Genomic DNA, 23430 nt, shown 5'->3' on the forward strand with positions numbered 1-23430 from the left:
GGGAAAATCCACTTTGACTGCAGAACTTTCGAGGTGGGAGGATCTGCCTTCAATCTAGACCATACCTTCTGCTGGCAGCCAATATGAAGGACATGGTGAAGGAAGCTTTCGCTATTTGCTTGCTCTCGCTCTTGCTATAAGTCCCTTCCCTAACTGGCAGTGGAGTCTACTTCTTTGGGATTCCAGCACACACTGAAGAACAGCTGAGACATCCAGCCTATTGGACGGCACAGCTACTGGATTCCTGAACCTTCTGATGGTAGACAGCCATTGTTGGGATAGACTATAAGCCATTCTAATGAATCTCCTTTGTATGTACACACACACACACACACACACACACACACACACACAGAGTACATGGTGTTTTTCTAGAGACCTAAGCTCACATAGCACTCTCAGAACATCTGGATTCTATTCTGTCAAAACATATATCTGTCACTTGTATCAGCAGTGGGGGATAGAGACGTATCTCCACACTGCTTCATTCAGTTGCCTGACAAGGTCTCCTGCTCTTTTAGGGACTTCAGCTTGGGCTAGACTTGAAATTTCTGGCATTAAAGCATAAATGAATTTCAGGACTAGCCCATATGAAGCAGAGTTGGAGTTTTATTAAAGATATTCTAATATAAACTTTAAGTATGGGGGTGCTCAGAAAGATATACACAAGTGCAGGTAGAGGCTTCCCAAGGGAGAATAGCAGTTTTCTTATGAGGCATGTCTACCTCCCTGGTGTGGCCAAAGCACATCTTAAAGGTTGCTAAGAAACCTTTCACCTGATTTCTTCTCTCTCTGTTTAAGTGAGATGATAGAGCAGCTTCAAAGGTACCATGGATGGGATTATAATCTGTTAAGAAATAAATAGAAACAAGGGTTTCTAGGATCACACAGAAGTATAACACATCTTTTCCCTGGTAATCGGGTTTCCTGCTAAAACTCCTAGAAGATTGTGTGTCCGTAGCCTGGATGGGAGGAAGGCTGTACACACTTAAGATTGTTCTCTCACCCTTGCTGCAGAGAACCTGAGGATACACTCTGTACGTCCTTATGCTTACTCTGCTTTTATTCTCTACCTCACCTTGAGCCACCCAGCTGTCACTGTGTGTGGTCACTACTAGAGCCAAACACACTGAGGGACAGTTGTGTCTATGTCAACTTGACACACAAGCTAGAGTCATCTGAAAGGAGGAAACCTTCATTGAGAAAATGCCTGCGTAAGATGGGGAGGGCCTAGCCCATTGTGGGTGTGGCCACTTCTGGGCTGGTGGTTGTGAGTTCTATAAGAAAGCAGACTGAGCAAGTCATAGGGAACAAGTCTGTAAGCAGCACTCCTCCATGGCCTTTCTGTCAAGTCCTGTCTCCAGGATCCTTCCCGTGTTTGAGTTCCTGTTCTGATTTCCTTCAATAATGAACAATATTGTGGAAGTGTAAGTCAAATAAACCCTTTCTTCCCCAGCTTGCATTTTGATCATGGTATTTCATCACAACAATAGCAACCTTAACTAAAACAAGTTGATACCGGCATAGTGGGGTATGGCTGTGACAGACCTGACCATGTTTTGGGGAGGAATGTGGAAAGACGTTGGAACTTTGAGTTAGAAGAACCACTGAGTGTTGAGAGCTCAGCTGAATGTTCTGTCAGAGCTTGGATGATAAGAATGTTGAGCACAATGGAGAAGATGAAGGCCTGGCCTTTGAAGTTTCAGAGGGAAGTTTAAATATCAGGGCCATTTACTATTTTCAATTAACAGTCTGTCATTCTAGTCACCTGAGGAGTAAGTCACAATTAACAAGAGACCACAAAAGACACGTCAGCACCACTGAAGTGAAAACTTGCATTACTAGGGCAATGAATCCTGGTCAGCTGAAGCTAAGAAATTAGCAGCGACTAAGACAAGACCAGTATCATTGAGGCAGAACTTTCTAGGAAGTGTTTTCTCAGGGTCAGTACACACAAGCTGCGTTCCAGCAGGGGTCAAGGTTGTACCTCGTGCTGGCATCTGAACTCACCCAGGTGGAGCTGGTTTTGAAGACATGAAGGGGTCATGCAGGATGGCCGAGGCTTGACATTGTGAGAGGCCAGGAGAGGCCAGTGGTAAAAGGGCAGCCTAGTGGTAGTTGAAGACCCAGGACTGAGGGCTCATGCCGAGAAGCTGAGGCTTGGCACCATGAGGAGAGCCTATGAGAGGTTAGTGGTGAAACTTTGGCCTAAATGTAGCAAGGGACCCCATGGATGACCACCAAGCCCAGCAGCAGCCGTGGAGCGGAGCCAACCAGAGCCTAGAAGACCAGCAGTGTGTGCTGTCGTGAGCAAGCTCTCAAACGACCAAGGCCCTTTTGGAGGAAGCAAGAAGCCTGTGAATGAATGCCAGATATTTGGACTTTGAGTTATTTATACTGTTGGAGTTGGATTTTGCTTGGTTGAGATTGTGATTATGCCTTGGTTCTTCCCTCTGGACGAAGGTATTTAATGTAACTTTGATTTACAGGAGCCCATGGCTGAAATACTTGGAACTTAAAAAAGAAATTGTAGGTTTAGAGAGATTGGATATTTTAAAGAGATTGAAATTTTAATGTGTTTGAATTTGTAAAGACTGTGGGACTTTTAAAGTTATTTATGTTTTTAATGTTAAGATCCTGGAGATGAATCAGAAAGAAAACGTGGGGCTTAATAGTGCTGTGTTTGTCGAGTTCACAAGGGATCAGTTTGCTGGCTAGTCTTAGGTCAGCTTGACACTTAAACGAGTCATTTGAAAGGAGGGAACCTTAACTGAGAAAATGCCTCCATAAGAACCATCTGTAAGGCATTTTATTAATTACTTATTGATGGGGAGGGCCCAGTCCATTATGGGTGTGGCCACTTCTGGGTTGGTGGCTCTGGGTTGTCTACAAAAGCAGGCCGAGCAAGCCAGTAACCATGGCCACTGCATCAGCATCTGCCTCTAGGTTCCTGCCCTGTCTGAGTTCCTGGCCTGACTTCAGGGATGATCAGCAGTGTGGAAGCACAAGCCAAACAAAGCCTTTCTCTCAGCAGCTTGCTCTTTGGTCATGGTGTTTCATTGCAGCAATGGAAACCCTAACTAAAGAAGACACTTCCCAAATTACTTCTGGTCATGGATCTAGCAATAGAAGCCCTAAGTAAGACACATGGACAGGGAAGCGTAGGCATCCTGGTTCCACAGAGAGATTTATCAATATGATTCTACCAAATGAAACACAGGTAGAGGGAGAGCCCACTGCACCAGGGACCTCCATGGGCCGGGCTGTGGTGGCTGTGTGAAGGAGATAAGCAGACTCCCTGGTTCCTGCTGGCACTGAGCAGGAGGAGCGGTGGCAGGTTTATCTCCCCAGGCAGTAAGCTGCACTAATTGCTTTGGAAGCAAGGCCTTTTCCTGGGCAGCAGCATATGCCACATGAATTGCCTGAAGCAAAGATAAAAAGCCACCTTATTCTTCCTTTATTGAAGTTTAATAATACGGGAGGGCTGTCACTACTTCCCACAAACTGTTTAATTTAGAAAAGGCATAGGGACTGGCTACCTTCTGGCCACATCTGTTGCTCAGTTCCCAGCCCAGCAATTTGGAACCTTCTATTCTTCTGTAGCTAGGCTCCCAAGGACCCTTGGGGATTAATGGATCAGTGAAATTAGCCATGTTTGTATTCATCTAAACCAGCCTGGCCCTTGAAGGGCAAGATGTTATTTTCCAAGGTGTGTTGGATGACAGAGCTGCAAAGGAGACAGTTGGTATGGAAAGCATCTGAAGTATAAAGTTTCCGGGGGATGGGTGAGGATGTGCACATGTGTGCATTTGTGTGTGTGTGAGTGTGTGCATGCATGCATATGTGTGTGTTTATTTGCTTGCCACCTTATTTTTAAGATAGGGTCTCTCACTAAACCAGTAGCTCACCAAGTGACTAGACTAGCTGGCCAATGAGCTCCCGAAAGCCTCCTGTTTCCACGTATCTGTATTCCAGCTGAACTCAAGTCCTCTTGCTTAAGATGTAGTTCGTTTAACAACTAAGCCACCTCCATAGCCACCAGCTTTCTGATTTTCTTTTTAAATTTAAATATTGATAATAGTCCTCCCCATGCCATCCATTCTTCCTCCATTTGTGCAAGAGTTGAAAGATTTTAAAGAAGCCCACAATCCACTCCCTCAGAAGAGCTTGTGTGTGGAAGAAAGCCTGTGGCTGTGATGTGGTGGTGAGATCAGCTGGAGGACATGAAAATTGGCGTGCAGTGTCCTTAGGAGGAAAGTGGTCCCTGGGCCTGGGCAGAACTCCCCTCTCCCGGACCCCAGCTCCCTCGCCTCTTCTTTGTTTGAACATCTCAGCACGGGCACTGAATGGGCTCCTAGGACTGTCATTCTGGTGCTCATGGATGAGCACCCTCTCTCAGTGACTGCAGACCTGTTGTCCTGTGATGTGACTGTTATTTCCTGTCACAAGCTATGAAACAGGAAGGGACTCTGAAATGAAGAGGGTTTCACATTGTTTTCTTGGCCCACAATTCTCTTCAGGTGCGTCTCTCAACAGCCCATACCTCTGAGTGCAAAGAGGAAAAAGAAGGCTAAGAAAAGAAAGATGTCTTAAAGGAGAGGCAAAATGGGGACAGGAGGGGACAGACATGTCTTCCTGTATTCCTGAATCCTGGTGGACTCTGTTCTATCCACCATCCAGGCAGTTACCATGACCATTCCACAGATGGCAAGATTGAGGCTTCATGGTCCCTGTTACAGCAAGAACAAGAGTATTCATTGTGTTTCTGTTTGTCAATATTCAGGGGCTGAACCTCAGTTATGTTAGTACGTAAGATGGCATTTAATATAGCCATGGTACCAAAACAGTGTTAAGTCACTGGTAAACACTAAAGATCCGCTGGGCATAGAGTGCTTTGATGTGTTCTGTCTGGCACAGACACTTGGTAAGTAGCAAGTTCAGGGACAGTGATTAAGAAGAAGGGTGGGCCTGGGCAGTGCTGGCATTAATTCCAGCAGTCAGGAGGCAGAAGCTAGTGATCCTCTGTGAGTCTGAGGCCAGCCTGGTCTACAGTGTGAGTACCAGGACAGCCAGGGCTGTAGTGCAGAGAAACTCTGTCATGAAAAACCAAAAGAGAGAAGGGGAGGCTAGGGGATAACTCCATAATGTGCTTTCTTGCAAGCATGAGAACCTAAGTTCAGTTACCCCAAAAATCCATGTCAAAAAGGCTGGCGCGTAGGTACATGGTTGGAGTCCTAGTGTTGAGGAGGTAGGGATCGGTGAAACCCTGCACAGGTCAGCGAGCCTTGCCTTCTTAGCAGGTTCCAGGCTAGTTCCATGATGTCTGAGAAGCCAAGGAGAAACAGCACCTGAGGAGTGAGAGCTGGAATTGTCCTCTGACTCCATGTGGATGTGCACACATGCACACTGATGCTCATGTGTGCATGCATGCACGCACATACTTAAAGGAAGGGGAAGCACGAGAGGACAGCTGTGGTACACAGAGATCCTCTCACTTCAGATGCCCAAACCCAACTCAAACTGGATGAGCACAGAAGCAAGTACGCTGGCTTACTCATGGGGAAAGACCGTGCGTGTCTGTGTTGCGTGGTCTAGCCCTGCTGGCACGACCCAGTCTCACTGCCCTTGTCTTAGTTAGGATTTCTATTGTTAAGATTTTATCGCAGCAACAGAAATGAAACTAGGTATTCTTCAAATCATGTGTATTTTGTTAGTATAAGAGAGTCAGAAGAAAGAAAAAGGGTCTTGGGTCCCTGCGGTGGTTTGAAAGAAAATGCCCCCCACCCATAGGTTCAGGAAATGGCACATTAGGAGCTGTGGTCTTGTTGGAGTGGGTGTGGCCTTTGGAGGAAGTGTGTCACTGTGGAGGTGGGCTTTGGGGTCTCATATGCTCAAGTCATGCCCAGTGTGCAGTCTCCTTAATGCCACCTGAGGTATCAAGATGTAGAACTCTCAGTTCCTTCTCCAGCACCAGGTCTGCCTGTGTGCTGCCGTGATGATAATGGACTAAAGCTCTGAAACTGTAAGCCATCCCAGTTAAAGGTTTTCCTTTATAAGAGTTGTCGTGGTCATGGTGTCTCCTCACAGCAATGGAAACCCTAACTAAGACAGTCTCTATCTGTATCTTCTAGAGGTCTCTTGATTTACTAAATTGACTTACAGGATAGAGTTTGAGCGATTTAACAATAGCTGTTTTCATACTGCAGAGGCTGAGCACCAGGGAGATACTCATCCCATGAGTCTAAGTAGCTGGACAGTCGCAGTCTATCACTGAAGGCTTAGAGGAGCCTTATAGAACCACTGGGCTTCAGTATGTTGGAAGCCCGGGAACTTGGTGTACTGGGAAAGGCCCTAAGAAGGTAAGCAGGCAGGAAGCAAGGCTTTCCCTTCAGATCTCCTTTCATTACCTGAGCTGCCCCCAGAAGTTGCCACCCACCACTTGGGATGGGTCCTCCCATTTCAAATAACTAGATCAAGAGAGTCACTCCCAAGTATGCCCAGTGGCCTGTCTCTTAGTTGATTCCACATCCGCTCAACTTGACAACCAAGATTATCCATCACACCACATTAGGCCTCAGGTTCCCCATTTGTCATTGGTATGATGAGCCGGAATGGTCGCTCTGACTCTTGTGTCGTCAGCTTGGCACTGTTGGGTGGCACCCTCTGTAGTGATGGCAGCGTTCTTACATGCACACTGACAATGAGGTAGTAGTCACACAGGGGCTAATGGGCACCTAAACATGGCTGGAGCTGTAGAGGAGCATGGCTTTTAAGGGAGGGTAAGTTTATTTCTGCTTAAACATCAGTATCTAGAGGTCAGCCATGGCTACCAAACTGGCTAGAGCAGTGATTAGTGGACATTACAAGCTGGGAAATAGTATCCTGGAAAACTTCTCTGTATGGAGATAGAGCTGGACTGAGAGGAAAATGCAGCTCTGAGACCAGGGGGTTGTTTACCTTATCAGTAGGAAAGAAGGGTACACTTTGGAATGAGGAAGGAGAGAAGAAAGAGAAACCAAGGACTCCTCTAGCTATGACACTATTTGGAAGTGCTCTCTTTGGGGAATTATTTTTTTACCTGATGTATGAATTATAATTGGAACAGGAAAAACAAAGCAAAATCAACTGACCTTGTCACAAAGAGCAGTGAGCCAATCCGGCACGTTTTGTTCCATTTGATTCTCCATGTCCAACAATCAAAGGAACCCTTGCCCAAAGCAGCAGGTGACACCTAGCCACACATGGATTAAAAGAACGGTAGCTAAGCAGTACAAACCTGAGAGCCACAGAGCGTGGGACAAGGTTATGATACCAGATGGGCTTGTAATGCAGAACCCAGCTTACAGTGATTCTGCCCTGGGGCCAGTTAGGGACTAAGTTCTTTGTAAAGAATGAAGGGGTGTAGCACAATGGGTGAGTGCTGGCCTAGCATGTGCAAGGATCCATCTTTAGTACCAACCACTAAGACAAACAAAATCCAAGTCCAGACTCGAGCACGCTGTGTGATCCATGAGCCATGTCCTCGTGCGTCATACTTCTTTACAGGGCTTCATAGCTACTGTCTTATGAGGCTGAGGTTAGATTTCTACAGAATCATAAGAAACAGAGGAGAGTTCGGGTTGCTACCAGGGAGGCCCAACTTGCTACACATTAGAGATACTGGAAAGAGGGAACCCCGCCTGAGAAAATGGTTGTTAGACTGGCCTGTAGACAAGTCTGTGGGGAGTTAATGATTGATGTGGGAGAGCCCTGCCCACTATGCGTGGTTCTGCCCCTAGGTGGTCCTGAAACAAGAAAGTGGTTGAACAATCCATAGGAACAATACACTAAGCGCCTTTCTTCTGGGATCTCTGCCTCAGTTCCTGCCTCTAGGACCCCGCTTTGAGCCTCCGTCCTTCCTTCTCTCAGTGATGGAGTTTGACCTGGGGGTTTTAGGATGAAATTAAGCCCTTTCTCTCTGGAGTTGTTTTTGGTGTGTCCTTTATCATTGTCACAGAGAGGCCAACTAGGGCACAAAGGAATCCCTGTGGACTGGTCTGAGAAGCAAATGGCCTGAGAAAGCCTCTTAAGATACAAAGAGGGTGACATCCATACTGAGCCTCCCGAAGCAGTGCGGAGAGTGGTGGCAGAGCTGGGGATGAGCTGGTAGCAGGTTCCATGATGCGGGGAGGCATGCAGAGTCCTAACGGATTTTATGCTTTGTCCTTTCAGCACTTCAGGGAGCATTTGGACAAGCTTTTCGCCAAAGGAATCGGAATGCTGGACATCGCTCTGAACGAAGCCTTCAACATACTCAGTGATGTAAGGACCTCTTTGACCTACCTTGCTCAGGCTTAGGACAATAGATGGGGTTTGTAGAAAATCTCGGTCAGGGTTATTTTCAATCCTGAGGTGCTCTGAGAGCAACAGGAGCAAACCAGAATGGCACCTACGTCTGGATCAGGGTGTCAGCTCTGCAGGGCAGGCTATTGTCATTCTGCACATGAGCAAATGAAGGGTCTGGGTGATGAGTCGCTTGGTAATGCACAGCATGTGGGTGGTAGATAATTAGTCTGGATTCTAGGCCTGGGCTTTGCTTGATTTTACTTTGCCACTCAGTAAAATCCCAGTCTAGATTTGGGGTTTTTATACCCCCAAAGGTACACTGACTCTTGGGTCAAAGGTTGGAATAACACCTAGAGATTCTTTCATCAATGACATTTCGCACAAAGAAAGCCACTGTGGTTTCAATCCTGAGCCAGTGTCTTTTCCTCTTGCCGTGGTACAAAAATATGGAACGAAGTGGCTAGCCATTTTCTCCAGTATAAACCCAAAGCCAGCCTCTCTTGCCTCATTTTCAGAATCTGTAAGCTACAGGTGATTAACATATATACAAGAGTTCATGCATTCAGTAAAGTGTTGGTCTAGCACACACAAAGTCCTGGGTTTACACGCTAGCAATATGTAAAAGTAATATGTAAATTGTGTATGGTGGCATACACCCATAATCTTAGCAGTTGGGAGATGGAGGCAGTTGGGATCAGAAGTTCAAAATCATCTTCAGCTACACAGTGAGCTCCTGGAGTCAGTCTCCTTCCTCCCCACCCCCCTCTCCTTCCCTCTCTTTCCTTCCTCCCCTCCCCCACCTCTCTCCTTGCCCCCTTCTCTCTTACACAGACACACAGGCACACACAGACACACACACACACACACACACACACACACACACACACACACAGTTCATGGGTTAGAGAGTACACCTTAGTTAATTGCATATTAATAGCTTAGAAACCCCCTGACCTGGGCAGAGGGTCAGCTGCTTCTTCACATTGGTTTGGACCCAGGCAGGTGACTTTTCAAACCCCAGAGCTGTCAGTCCCAGCAGTCCCGAGTTATCAGTCTCTAAGAAGTGATGCTGAAAGACTTGTCCTAATTTGGAAGCTCCGTCTTTTTATCTCAAGAACTACTCTGAGCTCAGCCTCTTGTTGGAAGTCTTCCCCACGGCTCATCCTTGCTTCCCTGCTCTTGGTGGTAGAGGAGCGAGTTAGGGGACTAATTGCTTTGTGGTCCTCTGGAGTCAGGCTGACTGAGCAGGGAGAACCTCTGTGTGGTACTGAATAAGGGTTTCTCAGCTCCGCTCTTCTTATCTATGAAGGCAAACATGTGACTTTTCCTGGAGACACATAAGGAAATGGCTGTTTACCCTAAATAGGGTGTGCACAGACCAGAGAAAGGATTCTATCCAGGTCCAACATGGTAAACAATTTCCTGCTGGAGTTATTTCCAGCTGCACATGCAATTCCAAGGGCAGTTTCCTACCAAGGAGCCCCATCCCCACCTGGGTGACAGCTCTCGAGAACTATGCCTCCAGTGAGATCCCATTACCTTTACCAGACTTGGCCATCCCTGCATTGTCCTGCTTCTTTCATGGCTAGGACTCCAGGTCAAGATACGCTATGGGTTACTGCAGCGGCTTCCCCATGGCAGATGGGAGAGTCACACTGGGAGGAAGAGAGGCACTCTAGGAAAGAGTGAGACATATACGGCTAAGAATCCAAATGAGATCCCTTTTTAACGCCAGAGATGCACCTGAGATGATTGCAGTTGATAAAACAAAAACATAAGAGAAGTTAGGGTGTTTATGCTGTAAACAAACGCTTATAGAATTGTTTGTGGAATTTCCAGAAAGTGTCCTGGATAGGAATAAGGTCATACTGCACTTGCCTATAAGCCTAGGCATTGTTCGTTGCTGTTTTAGTTTCCTTATTAGAAAATATTTTCATATAAAATACATAATGCCTCCCTACCAGCACCTTTATAGCAAGTCTTACCAACCATGCTGGAATTCCTGATCCTCAGCAGGTGAAGGCTTTGACTAAACTTTAGTCTCGGGGATCCCTTCTTCCACACCCCTGTCGGGTCTGGTGCTAACCCAGACCCTCAATTATTTCTCTAAACCAGACCCCAATATAAACTATCTCTCTCTGAACCAGCGTGGAGGAGATGGGAATAAAGACATGACTCACATGGTTTCATCGGGAGGGAGATTCCCAGAGATCCCTCATGATATCTTGAGTTCACATCCTAAAGAATTCCCTCCGCTTATTCTCTAAACAGTCTTTATACCAAAACTTAACTGAGGGTGAAATACATTAGCATTCTGTCTCCTAGGTAACCATTAAGTGGCCTTTTGTCATGTCCACAACTACCTGTCTGCTCTGTATGCTATTACAAAGAAAGGGACAAAATATCTTGACCTTTTGTTAGGTTAGGGACAGCCTGCCTGGCAGGATACGTGACCCATCTCAGGTGTGGCCTATGGCTTGGTGGCTTGCCATGCCATATAGAATATGGGCCTACACACCCTGAACTCCAAGTCTTTCTATCCTGCCTCAAAACAGCTCTAGCTTTTTCTCAGAGACAGCCTCGCCCCTCGCATGGCCTCCCATCCATCCCCTCTCCCGTTTCTTTCCCTGGAACATTTGTTTTAATTGTTTTCCCTACTTGTCCCCTTCATTCATCAGTTTTGGCTTCAAACGTTCCTGAGCCAGTGATACAGCCAGATAAATGCTGAGCTACCAAAATCTTCAACAGAGGGTGGTGTGCCAGCTGGGGAGCTACCCTCATCCTGGATATTGGCAATGTACTCACACATATTTGTTCTTCACTTCAAAACTTAAATATATTTTTGCAAGAAGGGCCACTGCATTTATATATTTTAAATGCTAGAAGAAGTCTGTAGGGTAGAGAAATGTGTTGCTTATTTTGGTACTTAGATGTCTGGGCTCACATAATACTTTATATCATATCATAAACTTAATATTAACATCTTGTAGTCGAGGTCCACTAAACATATGTTTGGGCATAACACCTTTTATATTCTCCAAAATATTGTGTGCACGGTGCCAGAGACCACTAACATCCAGATGAAATGCCAATATGTGTGCCTTTAACCCTGCTCAAATCTTTGTTAGTAATTCTTTTATCACAAGTATGTGAGTATGAATGTATGTGTGTGTAATTGTGGAGGCCAGCGTAAGCTTGTCTGTTCCCTCTTTCACCATGTGAATTTGGGAGATTGAACTAAGGTGATCAGACTTGGTGACAAGTAAGTACCTTTTACCCACTGAGCCATCCTATTGGCTCCCCTTATCTTAAACAGTGAAACCTTCTACCGATCCATATGCCTATAGAAACCCTATAGAGTCTGGCCAGTCAGACTCCAAATGGATTGCTCATCAATCCTGGAGAGTGGGAAACAGCTCCAGTGGAGGCTGCCAAATGCCCATGCTGGACCTTGGCTAGCAGCTGGCACCGTATTTGTCTGAGTACACATTCATCTAATAGAGAAACATTTCTCCCCATCTCTCTCCTTTGGGCTTTTCAACAGCTAAATTCTTATACAAACACAGAGATGGTTAATCTTCCATGAAAATGAGGCTTTATCTATTTTCCACTTCATCCATGTGGCCTTTAAGTGATAGAATTCTCTTCCTATGTGTTATGTCTGACTTTGCAAGCGTCTCTAAAATTAAAAAGCTTTTACACACACACACACACACACACACACACAGAGAGAGAGAGAGAGAGAGAGAGAGAGAGAGAGAGAGAGAGAGAGGAGAGAGACTTATCCACATACACATTAAGACTGACTGGGTGGAGCTTAGAATGGCTCAGAGGTTGCAATAATTAAATGGAATTTATTCTGTCGTGCAATTACCAACATTTCAGTTTTGGTATTTTCTCAGATAACTTAAAGGCTTGTGATCATTGATACTCATGGCTTTGAAAAGAGCATTGAAATAAACTTCTAAGCCCTCTCCAGTTTTTGATCTCTCCTCCATTCATTAGACTCCATAAAGAACACAGAACCGGTTTGCCACAGTAGTTAGCATCTACCTTGTCATGTGACAACTGCAATTATCTTTTTTGGCAATGAATGTGATCTTTGCAGTGATTACCTTTTAAAAATTTTTCTTAGCCAATTAAATAAAATTCAGTGACATTTCAAAGACTGTTAATCACAACCAAATGCTCGAAATGTCAGGATGCATTGAAAGTTTCGCTGCTAACTGATGAATCAGGGAGCTAATTGTGGTTCATCACCAGGCCCTTGTCAGTGCTATTATTGTGGAAAACACTTTCCTCAGGCTCCCTAGTCAATGAAAAAAAATGTTCTAGACAAATATGAAGAGAAGAGATATTACTCATCAAAGCATTTGAATTCAAATGCAGTCCTCAAAATCCTCCAACTCTGCATTGCTTCAGATGATATGCAAGGGTGCCCTGCCTGAGAGGAAAGGGTTGGCTTTATAATGAATAGCTCCTGGGGGGTCCTGACTTCCAAGCCACAGTACTCAGAAACCTTCTTTTCCCTCCCTTTCTTTCTTTTTATTGGGAATGTTTCTTCCAGAATGCTTTTGAATGAGTCTCATGATTAGTCCCAGTCCCTGGTCCCTGAAGTCTCTATGACCTGAAGCAGGAATGGCTTTTATTTGGAGACTTGCTATGGGCTTTTTAAAGACTGGAAGGACTGTGTAGAATATGGCCTCCTTACCCATTTCCCCAGCAACCTGTCCAGGAGACCATGATAGGAGGTTTTGTTTTCTTACTGAAGTAAGGAAGAAAGACAATACCCTGAAAGAATCTTAGTGGTGTCTCAGTTACTTCCTCACAGACTGGGAGGTTGTAAGGAGCCCCACTGGTTGACCAATGGTGAGAGCCTGGTGCAGATAATGGCATCATAGCAGGAGTGTATGTAAGAATGAGAGGTCTTTGTCTTGGATCAGGAAGCCAGAGATACTGAAGGCCATGCTCACTCTTATTACTTGCTTTCTCAAGAACTGTCTTGGTCTCTTTGGAGGGCAGGTATCTCAGGGATAAAGGGACCTTCCACTTGGCAATGCCTCTCACATATCTGTACCACTTGTCCACATAGCTACATAAGAGGTTACACCCCCAAAACAAGGACAATTGGAGGACATTCTGAGATCATGACAGTCACTAGCTGCTCAGGAACTTCCCTATCCTTACTGAAAACCTAGAGTATAGACTGAAAACGGAGACTGCTTGTTCATTTCTCAGCTGCCCAGACCAAAATAATGACCCAGAAACTGTATTAATTACAACACTGTTCAGCCAGTGATTCTAGCATATTCCCAGCTACCTCTCACATCTTAAATTAACCCATTTCTAATAATCTGTCAATTACCATGAGAATGTGGCCTATCGGTAAGGTTCTGGCTGGTGGCTAGTGTCTTTCTCCTTTGGCAGCTGCATGGTCTCTCTCTGACTCCACTTTCTTTCTCCCAGCATTCAGTTTAGTGTTCCCATCTAGCTCTATTCTCCCCTGTTATAGGTCCAAGCAGCTTCTTTATTCATTACCCAATAAAAGCAACACATATACAGAAGGACTTCCCATATAACAAATTGTGCCAGTGCAGATGGTAGCTGGGGCTGGCCTGCCTGTGGTCAGGTATCAGCTGTTGGACCGTAGTCATTTCTCCTTTGGCTAATGTCTCTGAGCCTCAACCTTCCTGTCTATGAAAGGAAGGAAGGAAGATAAGCATAGTTTCAACCTCCAAGACCAATAAAGATTTGGTAGGTTTAAGCTTCTATCCTAGCACACAATAAACATTTAACCTCTGTTATAACAACCATGTAAGGATGTTATTCCCATGTTACAAATGTAGAAATGGATGCTCTGGAAAAGGAACATCTCAGGCATGCATCTGGATCTAGATTAGAATTGAGGACTTTACAGTGTATCATGACTTTCCATGTGTGGTGATTGGCTTGCTCTATCCTAAAAAAGTCTCAGAGTAATTCCATCGATTGATCAATCCATCCATCCATACATCCATACATACATCTATTCAATTATTTATGGCAAACATATCAGACTTTTAATTACATAAAGACTAGGAATTAATATCTTCAATTTGAATGTCTTATTTGTTCCCTTGGCCACAATGGAGCAACCAGCAAGGCTAAGAGTATCCTTCAATCTCTCCCAGTGCTGTGGCCAATACATTTAACACACTCTTTTCTGAGGTGCCCTTCTTCCTCTAGGGAAAGGCTAACAAAGTGCTTTTCCACTGAGCCTCAATTCAGTCTCTATCCCTTCACACACCCACTCACCCCCAAGATGGGTTTTGTCGTTGCTATAAAGATAGGATCTTAACAAAGAAAGAAAAAGAAAGGGAAAAAAATCACATTCTTTGTGAAGTCTTCCTTGAGAACAGTTCATAAAACTCACTTCCTGACTCCCTTCTCTGCTTCCTCCTTTTTAGAATCATCATCATCAGGCATATGGCATAGTTTTTCTATGTCTTTTCAAAGAGAATACAAAATTAAGGGAAGGAAGTGATCTGGGCATATTTCATCCCCAGCAACACTCACTCATGTTAGCAAGTGAATAAAGAGTGGATTATAGTAGAGGGAGCATTTTCTTCTGAAGGTTAAAAACCTGTTCTGTATGTCAGTGCCTCAGCAGTGTTATATAATTATGGGGTGTTTAAAGACTTGGCGCTATTTTGACTTGCATCATTAATAACGTTCGTTACAGATTTTTTTTCTTTGCCTCCTCTTCGTAGTAAGGGTACACAACTCTGGTAATTATGACTGCTCACTTGCAGCTACTACCCAGAAAAGCGTGGAGTTGTGTGTGTGTGTGTGTGTGTGTGTGTGTGTGTGAGAGAGAGAGAGAGAGAGAGAGAGAGAGAGAGAGAGAGAGAAAGAGAGAGAGAGAGAGAGAGAGCCTGTGTGTGGTGTGGCCTGACACATTTACAACAAGAAGTGCTCTACCACCAAGCCAGGCACCCAAACCCCAGCCCCCGTTATTTGATTTTTGTTTTGTTTTATTTGTTTGTTTTGGGAATGGAGACTTAACCCAGGCTTGCCTGGAAACACAGACCGGGATGACCTTAAACTTGCAGCAATCCTGCTGCCCTTCAGTTTCCCTAGTGCTGGAATTTCAAGCATATTCCCCATCCCTAGCTAAGAGTAGAAGCTGCAGTTGGCATCTGCCCACTTACAAGTGCAATCTGGGGTTTTCGCCATGCCACACATGCTAGCAAGCGATTACAAATCCTTTACACTAAAACATGCATTTTAAGTTCAGTGTTCAAAATGAGTACTTAACCTTGGGGTGTGACTTATCATTTTCCTAGCATCTGTCTTGTCTGAAACTTGTTTTGATTTTAACATATAAATGTTCTGTACCTACTCGACTCCCTCAGATCAGCCTCATTAAGATTTTGACAGCTATGTTGCCTCTCTCAGAGCTCTCTGCCCTTACAGTGTACTCTGTGAGCGCCTTTGCCAACTCCCCAGTGCCTTGTGTTCAGCGATGAAGGTAGAACTTGCAGGTAGGAAAACTTAGGTAGCTTGCAGGCATGTGTTTTAGAACCCCCTCCAAACACAAACACATGCGCACACACAAGCGTGTGCGTACACACACACACACACACACACACACAAATAAATAAATAAAACATACTGCCTTGGTCTACAGTAGTTCCAACTTCTGCAGTTAGTTGCTGTTAGTTTGAACCCATGCACAGAGCTTCTCCTGTGGGTTGTATTGGTAGCATGCAATGAGCTCTTGGATTTCGAGGACCACATGCCATGGAGGTCTTGTGCATACACAGACTCTCTGACATGTGTCTTATTTTAAACATTTCTTTCCACAGTTCAACCACACAGGACAAGGAAGCATCTGCAGTCAGGCCATCATGCTCATAACTGATGGGGCCGTGGACACCTACGATACCATCTTTGCAAAATACAACTGGCCAGACCGAAAGGTGAGTTGGTGATTATGCCGTCTGTGTAGTGGTAGCCATGATCAGTCTTTATTGCAACCGCCAATCATCCTCAGATAAGTGTCCCGTGTAGATTTTAATGACCTATGGCTTCCCAGTCTATGTTTGTGGGTTATCCAGAATCAAATACCATGACTTTGGTAGTCGTGAAATGGAAGTGTTTTTGAGAGAAGGAAGGCACCTGTGAAGATGTGTTTACTGTGTTGTGTGAAAGAATTCCTTGTGGCGTACCTCCTGTTGTTATGCGGCTTTTCTCTTTAATTTGTTTTCCTTGAAGCCAGAGCTACCTGGTAGGTCCTGAATTTGTAAAATGTTAAGATTCAGAGACCTTGAAGCCATCTCTTCAATTATGCATGCTTCTGTAGGACTTCCTTGGGCCAGCTCTACCTAGAATCTTCTCTCTATTCTTGGACCCAGTTCTGTGTGCTCATCAGTTTGTCTGTCCTCTGTTCTAATTATTTCTTAGTCCCAGGTGAAATCAATACAATGCTTTTTAACCTTTGAACCATACACTAGAGCATCAATGACTGACATTAATATTTTTGAGGAACCTAATCCAGAGGTTCCTGAAAGCTGGTAGCTAGTCTGAGTTCTCAGAAAAAAAAATTGGGGGACCCTATCCTGCACTCAGATCTCTGGAAATATGTCTTCATAACCTGCATATTTAAACAAGGTCCACTAGCAGGCTCGTGTCAATGAAGTGGCGGGTGGGAACCACTGTGTCACTTTACAGGATAGGATTTTAGCCGAGGACAAAGTCGTGTAGAGCAGGCCTCACTGGGTGTCTTCTTGTTCCGTGCATGATCTTGACTGTATAGAAGCATGAGACCATCCAGACCATGTCAATCTTCCTTTCTCTGTTTTGTCTCTTTGATTTATGAGACATGAATGAACTGAACACACTGTCAAAAAGAAACAGAAGGTAGCCATTGCCAACTGCCCTATCCAGGGTGCATGTACATTACAGGACTATGACGGGGAAAGTCATTCCATGTCACGTTTGTCATTCATGACCTGTATAGGTCTCTGATACACACAGGATCTTACCTTAGCAATAAATCTGGTGATTAAAGCTGCACGTGTTCTGTACAATATAGTTCCCGAAGGGACCAACTGGTGCCTAACCTTGGGAATAACCACCACCTCTGAAGGGAGAGAGACACTGACTGTGCTTGGTTTACTGAGAATATCTAGAACTCTGCACCATGAGTCTGAGTGTGACCAGTGAGAGACACTGGGCTTAGAACTTAACCCTCAAATGAGAGGGAAGGTTCCCTCTTGGACTTAACACAAGATTTTAGATGCTAGAATCTAAGATTTAATTGGGGCGATGGTTTTCAGGCAGAGGCCATGTTCATTCCTAATGAGTATGTAGACTGTGAAGGAGAAGGGTGATGACATTCTGAGCTTCTGCAGTACACAGTACAGTATGTGTCTGAATTAACAGCTTTGTTCATGTCTCATAAACTAACAGGGCTCAGTGACAGAGAGTGCCAGGTGAGAGACCTGTTATGAGATAATCATTTTATACACTGGGATGATGTGTTGCTGTTTTATCTTGCCTGCCTAGGACCATTCTAGGTTTAATGATTGGTTTAATAAAAAGCTGAATGGCCAATAGCTAGGCAGAAGAGGCTAGGTGGGGCTTCCAAAATAGATAGGAACTCTGGAAAGAAGAGAGGTGGACTTCAGCAGGCAGAGTCCGGGAAAGTGGGATGTACTATGCTGAAGAGAGGTAATGAGTCACATGGCAGACATAGATGAATACAAACTGCTTCATTTACGTTATAAGAGCTAGTTGGGAACAATCCTAAGCTAAGGTCAAGCTTTCGTAATTAATAATAAGTTCCCATGTCATGGCTTGGTAGCTGACAGTCCAAAGAAAAGTCTGATTACGGAGGCCAGCACTAGAAAGGGAGACTAGGGCCCTGGATATTTTACAAGAGAAACAAAGTTCACAAGTGGCCTGACATCACACAGCATACTGAAGGAAAAGAAGAAAGTGATGGGCCCTTGAGAGGCATTTATGGATTCTATCCATTGTGTGTGGCATGTGCTGTGCTCTATAAATCTCTTCCATTGGAGGTTGTGAAGTGAAAGCAGCTACCCAGAATTATTGGTACTGAGACATTCTGACCTTGCTCATAGGGAGAGACAGTGGCAAAGCCCTAAGTCTTTGGATGAAGTACAGATTTTAGCGTGCCTTCCTTTCCCCCATGAGCAGTGCTGACTGTTGGGCTGGCATATTCCTGATGCTCTGGAGCAAGGGTCCTGTAAATGAATGTCAAGCAGAAGCAGAAAGGACTTCTGTAGTCAGAGGGTCTTTTATTATTAGAAATTACTAGTGTACCCCTCCCTGCCCTTCAAGCCCGTTGTGGAGTTTCACGACATTCACATCTTCATGCATTCTCTGTTTTTATGAACTTCCTCATGAGGGTAGAGGTGATAAATTTGCCTAGCTCCCTGGCACGATTTAGCACCTCAGTAAAGTGAGATGGCACGGAAGGTCTAAGCAGTCATCTTTCTCCATTATTCTGAACACTAGCGATTTAGTGAAGGGTTGTGTCTGACACGCAGTAATTGGCAATCTTCAAGACTATTAAAACAGAAAGCGCCATCAAGAGAGAGAAAAAAATGGTTCACAGAATGGAACACAATTCCTATAAAACAGTGGTTTTCAGAAGTAAGCAAGACTCAGCGCTGCAGTGAGGGCTGGTTCCCACACAGGGCCTGTGTGGGGCTTCTGAACTCACTATGGGGGTGGAATCTGAGAGTAAGCACTCCTAGTATTTCTCTGCCTGAAGTTGATGCTCTTGACGGGAGCCTCACACAGAAGAAATAGTTGAAGGAGTTGGGTCTTCACCATTCCTGTTCTCCTCTTTACCTACGCAAGGGCCTGATTCCTTGGTCCAGTCCAATATACAGAGTGTTTCTTGCCCTAGACCCTGGAAAACTGTCCATCACTGACCAACACATACAAGGCTGAGCTCTAAACTCCATACTCCCTAGGACTTAAGGGCATAGAAGTCCAGTCTTAAGTTGCTTCTGTTGGTGTCTTTAACCATTATTTTTTGGTGAGTATATAAAGACAGGTTCCCTATTTTGAACAATCCTGCCAGCTTGCATCATATTGCAGCCTGGCAAAAGGTCTGACAAAGAGAACCTTAGGTAACTTTCTGTCTCCCACCTCTTTAGGGCTTATGTGCCGTGTGATCACTTCACCTTCCAGTGGGTAGTGTCGGTGACCTGTTTCTAACCAGTAGAATTTCCTAGTGGTGAGGGGTGTTTTTGTCCCATTCCAATTAATTGAGCTGATCAAATGAGACTTTATCCTGGATGGGGCTTGTTTAATCGAAAACCCTCGAAGAAGGGCAGAGACCAGAGATTCTCGTTGCTGGTGTGATGAAGTAGATGGCTACTTGAGAATCCCAAGCAGATGGATCAATTGATACCTTTTAGACACAAGGGGCCTCCAACTAACCCCCCAAAGAAAGCTGGGCTCTCAGTTTTTCAGACACAGGAAAAGGAATCTCCTTCAATAGTGTGAGTAACCTTGGCAGTGAACTCTTAGCAGGCCAGGCGTTGGGATGAAAAGTCAGTCCATTCTCCACCTCACCTACAGCCTTCGAAAACAGTGCCAGCAAGCACTCTGATTTTAGTAATTTGTTATACAGCAATAGAAAAACCAATATATAGGAAGCAAGGAGAAGGGGGAAAGGAAGGAAAAACACTTACCAGAGCTATGCTGCAAAACAACCCATATCTATTGTCATAAAATAGCAATTCATTATTTCATGTAATTCTATGGGTTTCCTAACTTACAATGCTTGTCCTACACATGGTGTCAGGGAGGTCAATAGCAAAGCCGCACTTGACCGGAGCTTGGCAGGTGTCCTCCAAGGCCTCCCTATATGGTATCTAATCTTTGAGGGTAGCTCTGGGTCCACTCCTCAGTACATCACCTGTACTTCTGGGTTTCAAGAAAGAGAAGGCAGAAGAAATGGGGGAAAAGACTGGGGGAGCACTTGTGATGGTCACATCTAAACACTGTTTAGTATCTACCTAGGCCCTCCTTGCTTAAGACAGCTGCGTAATGAAACATCTCTGAGGACATTGCTAGAGAGAATGCGTTCTTGGAGACTGACCAGGAAGCTCTGAAGGCAGCCTTGTTATTGCCTATGCAATGTGTCCCCTGCCAGCACTTATTTCCGAGAGTGGAAGTGAGGAGCTCTTTAGTCATTCATGAGACACCATTTACTTTTGCTTAATACTCTCTGGTTAGTGGCTTAACACCAGCTCCAACGGATTTGGAATAAAACATGAACTCTGTAACATCAGAGGTGCTTGTTCCAGGGTCTGCTCTAAATCAATGCTGTGTACATTAAAGTAGGAAAATGCCTGGCTCTTCCACCATTGCATGGCTGCTTGTCTAACTTAAAGTTATAGAATTATTTATTGTCACTTGTTAGTCCCCTGAAGTATAAAACATGGAGGGATCCTGCTTGGACCAGTAGAAAGTGATTAATTAAATGACACGCAGAAGGGATTGGCAGCCTCTCCCCCGCAAGCTTCGTTTGGCTTAATATCTGCTCTGGCAGGCTATAGTCTATGGATAACTTGCGTTTTTTTTTTAATTAAAATAAACAAGCAAAAAGGACAAGTAGCAACAATGGGTTGAGGAGATGGCTCAGCAGAAAAAGAGTTTTTGCTCTATGAGCATGAGGTCCTGAGTTCAAATCTCTAGCACCTGCTTTGAAAACAAAACAAAAACCAGGCAGGCTGCATCAGCTGGTCATGCCAGCAAAGATTGGAGAATCTCTGAGGAATAAGGCAGGATGCCTGATCTCTTCCTTTGGTTTCCATGTGCAAATGCACACATGTATGCACAATACAAAACTCACAAACACACACTCACACACATAGATATACACAGAAAGGAATAAAACTTAAGTAAAAGCAAAAATACTCCATGATGAAAGGCATAGGAAGGCCAAGTTTTGCAGTCAGTAGGCAGGGATATTTTAGTGTGTGCACGCCCAGTGCTTTCATAGTGCTTAAGGCTGATGCCCTGGTTTGCTTGTGACAGAGACTGACTGGCCCACGGAACCTGAAATAGCTATTCCATGGTGCCTTAGGACTGTGTGCCCATGCCTGCTTTAAACAGTCTTTGGGGAAATTAGAGAAGTGTTGTGTAGTTGTGCACCATTGAGATGCCTCTGCATGGTGTGTTACCCTGGATACTGCTGAGAATGGCAGTGGAGGTCTGCCCTCTCCCAGGCTGCTTCTTGAATGATCTATACAGCCGCAGTATGCTTTTCTGTGCTGGAGACCTTGCCCGAGAATGCTCAGGGCCTTCCTGCTTTTTAGCGGTGAGATGGGTCCCCATCCTCATGATTCCTTCAGTGCTGCTTCATACCCAGGCTACCATGCTTGGGATAGGAATGTGGGGTGGGGGGGAGTCTGCAGGCCTTGAGCTAGAACCAGGACCTGAAAGGTTGAGACTTATAACCATTACACATGATGGTCTTGGAGTTTGACGGGTGGATACATGGCAGGAGACCATGGCTCTCAGGTCAGTGGAGTGATGGAAAGAATAGGTTATAAAGAATCAGATTCCCTCTTTGGCAAGATTCAGAAGACTAGGTATTCCCTTGTTGATTTGGATTGCATTAAAATGCCATGGTCCGAGTGTTTTATTGACAGTGACTTATAGCTCACAATCTAGGAGCCTGGAAGTTCACGACCCGGGGCCAGCATGTGTGGGAAGAACTGGGTTCCAGTCTGGAAGGCTGCCATCTTGAATCCTCACATGGCAGAGGGCAGCATGAGGAGAATAATGAGCTCTCTCACGGCTGTGCCTGGGCATTCCGCCCTTCATTCATGGCTGTGCCTGGGCGTTCCGCCCTACACTCATGTGCTGTGCCCAGGCATTCCACCCTACACTTGGGCGTTCAGCCCTACACTCATGGATGTGCCTGGATGTTCTGCCCTACACTTGTGGATGTGCCTAGGCATTCCACCCTACACTCATGGCTGTGCCTGGGTATTCCGTCCTACACTCATGACTGTGTCTGGGCATTTTACACTATACTCACGGCTGTGCCTAGGCATTCTGCCCTACATTCATGGCTATGCCTGGGCATTCTACCCTACACTCACGGCTGTGCCTAGGTGTTCTGCCCTACACTCACGACTGTGTCTGGGCATTCTACCCTACACTCACGGCTGTGCCTGGGTATTCCACCCTACACCCATGGCTGTGCCCGGGCGTTCTGCCCTACACTCACGGCTGTGTCTGGGCATTCTACCCTACACTCACGGCTGTGCCTGGGCTTTCCACCCTACACATTTCCCATCCTACCCATCTCCTCACGCGCCTCATGCTGTAGACGGGGATTGCTCTTTCATTTCCCAGCTGCCCCTCCTGGTTGCCCAGACCTGAATAATCACACAGAAACTATATTAATTACAACACTATTTGACCATGGTTCAGGTGTATTTCTAGATAGTTCTTACATCTTAAATTAACCCACTTCCATTAATCAATATATTGCCACAAGGCTGTTACTTACCAGTCATGTTCCGGCATCTTTTCCCTTCTGCAGCTACATGATGTCTCCTTGACTCTGCCTACTCTTGCTCTCTATCTCTGTTTGGATCTCCCACCTGGCTTAACTCTGCTAAGTCATTGGCCGAAACAACTTTATTCATCAACCAATAAAAGCAACACATATTCAGAAGGACATCCCCCATCATCATATCATGAGACCATTAGTTTGGATTTCAGTACAGGGACTGAAGACATTCAAAAAGCTTTTAGCTCTCCCTGGACTTCAATAGAACAACATTGCTCTAAATCCAGCAGTTTTCAACCTGAGGGCTGTGACTCCCTTGGGGGCTGCATGTCAGATATCCTGTGTATAAGATATTTACATCACAATTTATAACAGTGGCAAAACTATAGCTATGAAGTGGCAACAAAATAATTTTGCATTTGGGGGTCACCAAAACATGGGGAACTGTATTAAAGGGTCACAACATTAGGAAGGTTGAGAACCACTGCTTAATCCATGTTACCAGGGAAGGACCAGTCTACCCAGAAGCCGACAAACTTCATGGTGCCCTT

The 23430-nt window shown here is 45.1% G+C and overlaps 1 protein-coding gene across 2 annotated transcripts in view; it reads left to right on the plus strand.

Moving 5' to 3' along the window:
* Positions 1 to 23430, plus strand: part of Cacna2d3 (calcium voltage-gated channel auxiliary subunit alpha2delta 3) — an 837667-nt gene that overhangs the window by 421732 nt on the left and 392505 nt on the right. For both annotated transcript variants that reach the window (XM_048421249.3, XM_048421250.3), the window contains exons 10-11: positions 8212 to 8301; positions 16173 to 16286. In XM_048421249.3, coding sequence (XP_048277206.1) covers positions 8212 to 8301; positions 16173 to 16286 — 204 coding nt within the window. The remainder of the gene's footprint in view (positions 1 to 8211; positions 8302 to 16172; positions 16287 to 23430) is intronic.

Source organism: Myodes glareolus, chromosome 5 (genome assembly GCF_982192425.1).
Source record: "Myodes glareolus chromosome 5, mMyoGla1.1, whole genome shotgun sequence".
Lineage (NCBI taxonomy): Eukaryota > Metazoa > Chordata > Mammalia > Rodentia > Cricetidae > Myodes > Myodes glareolus.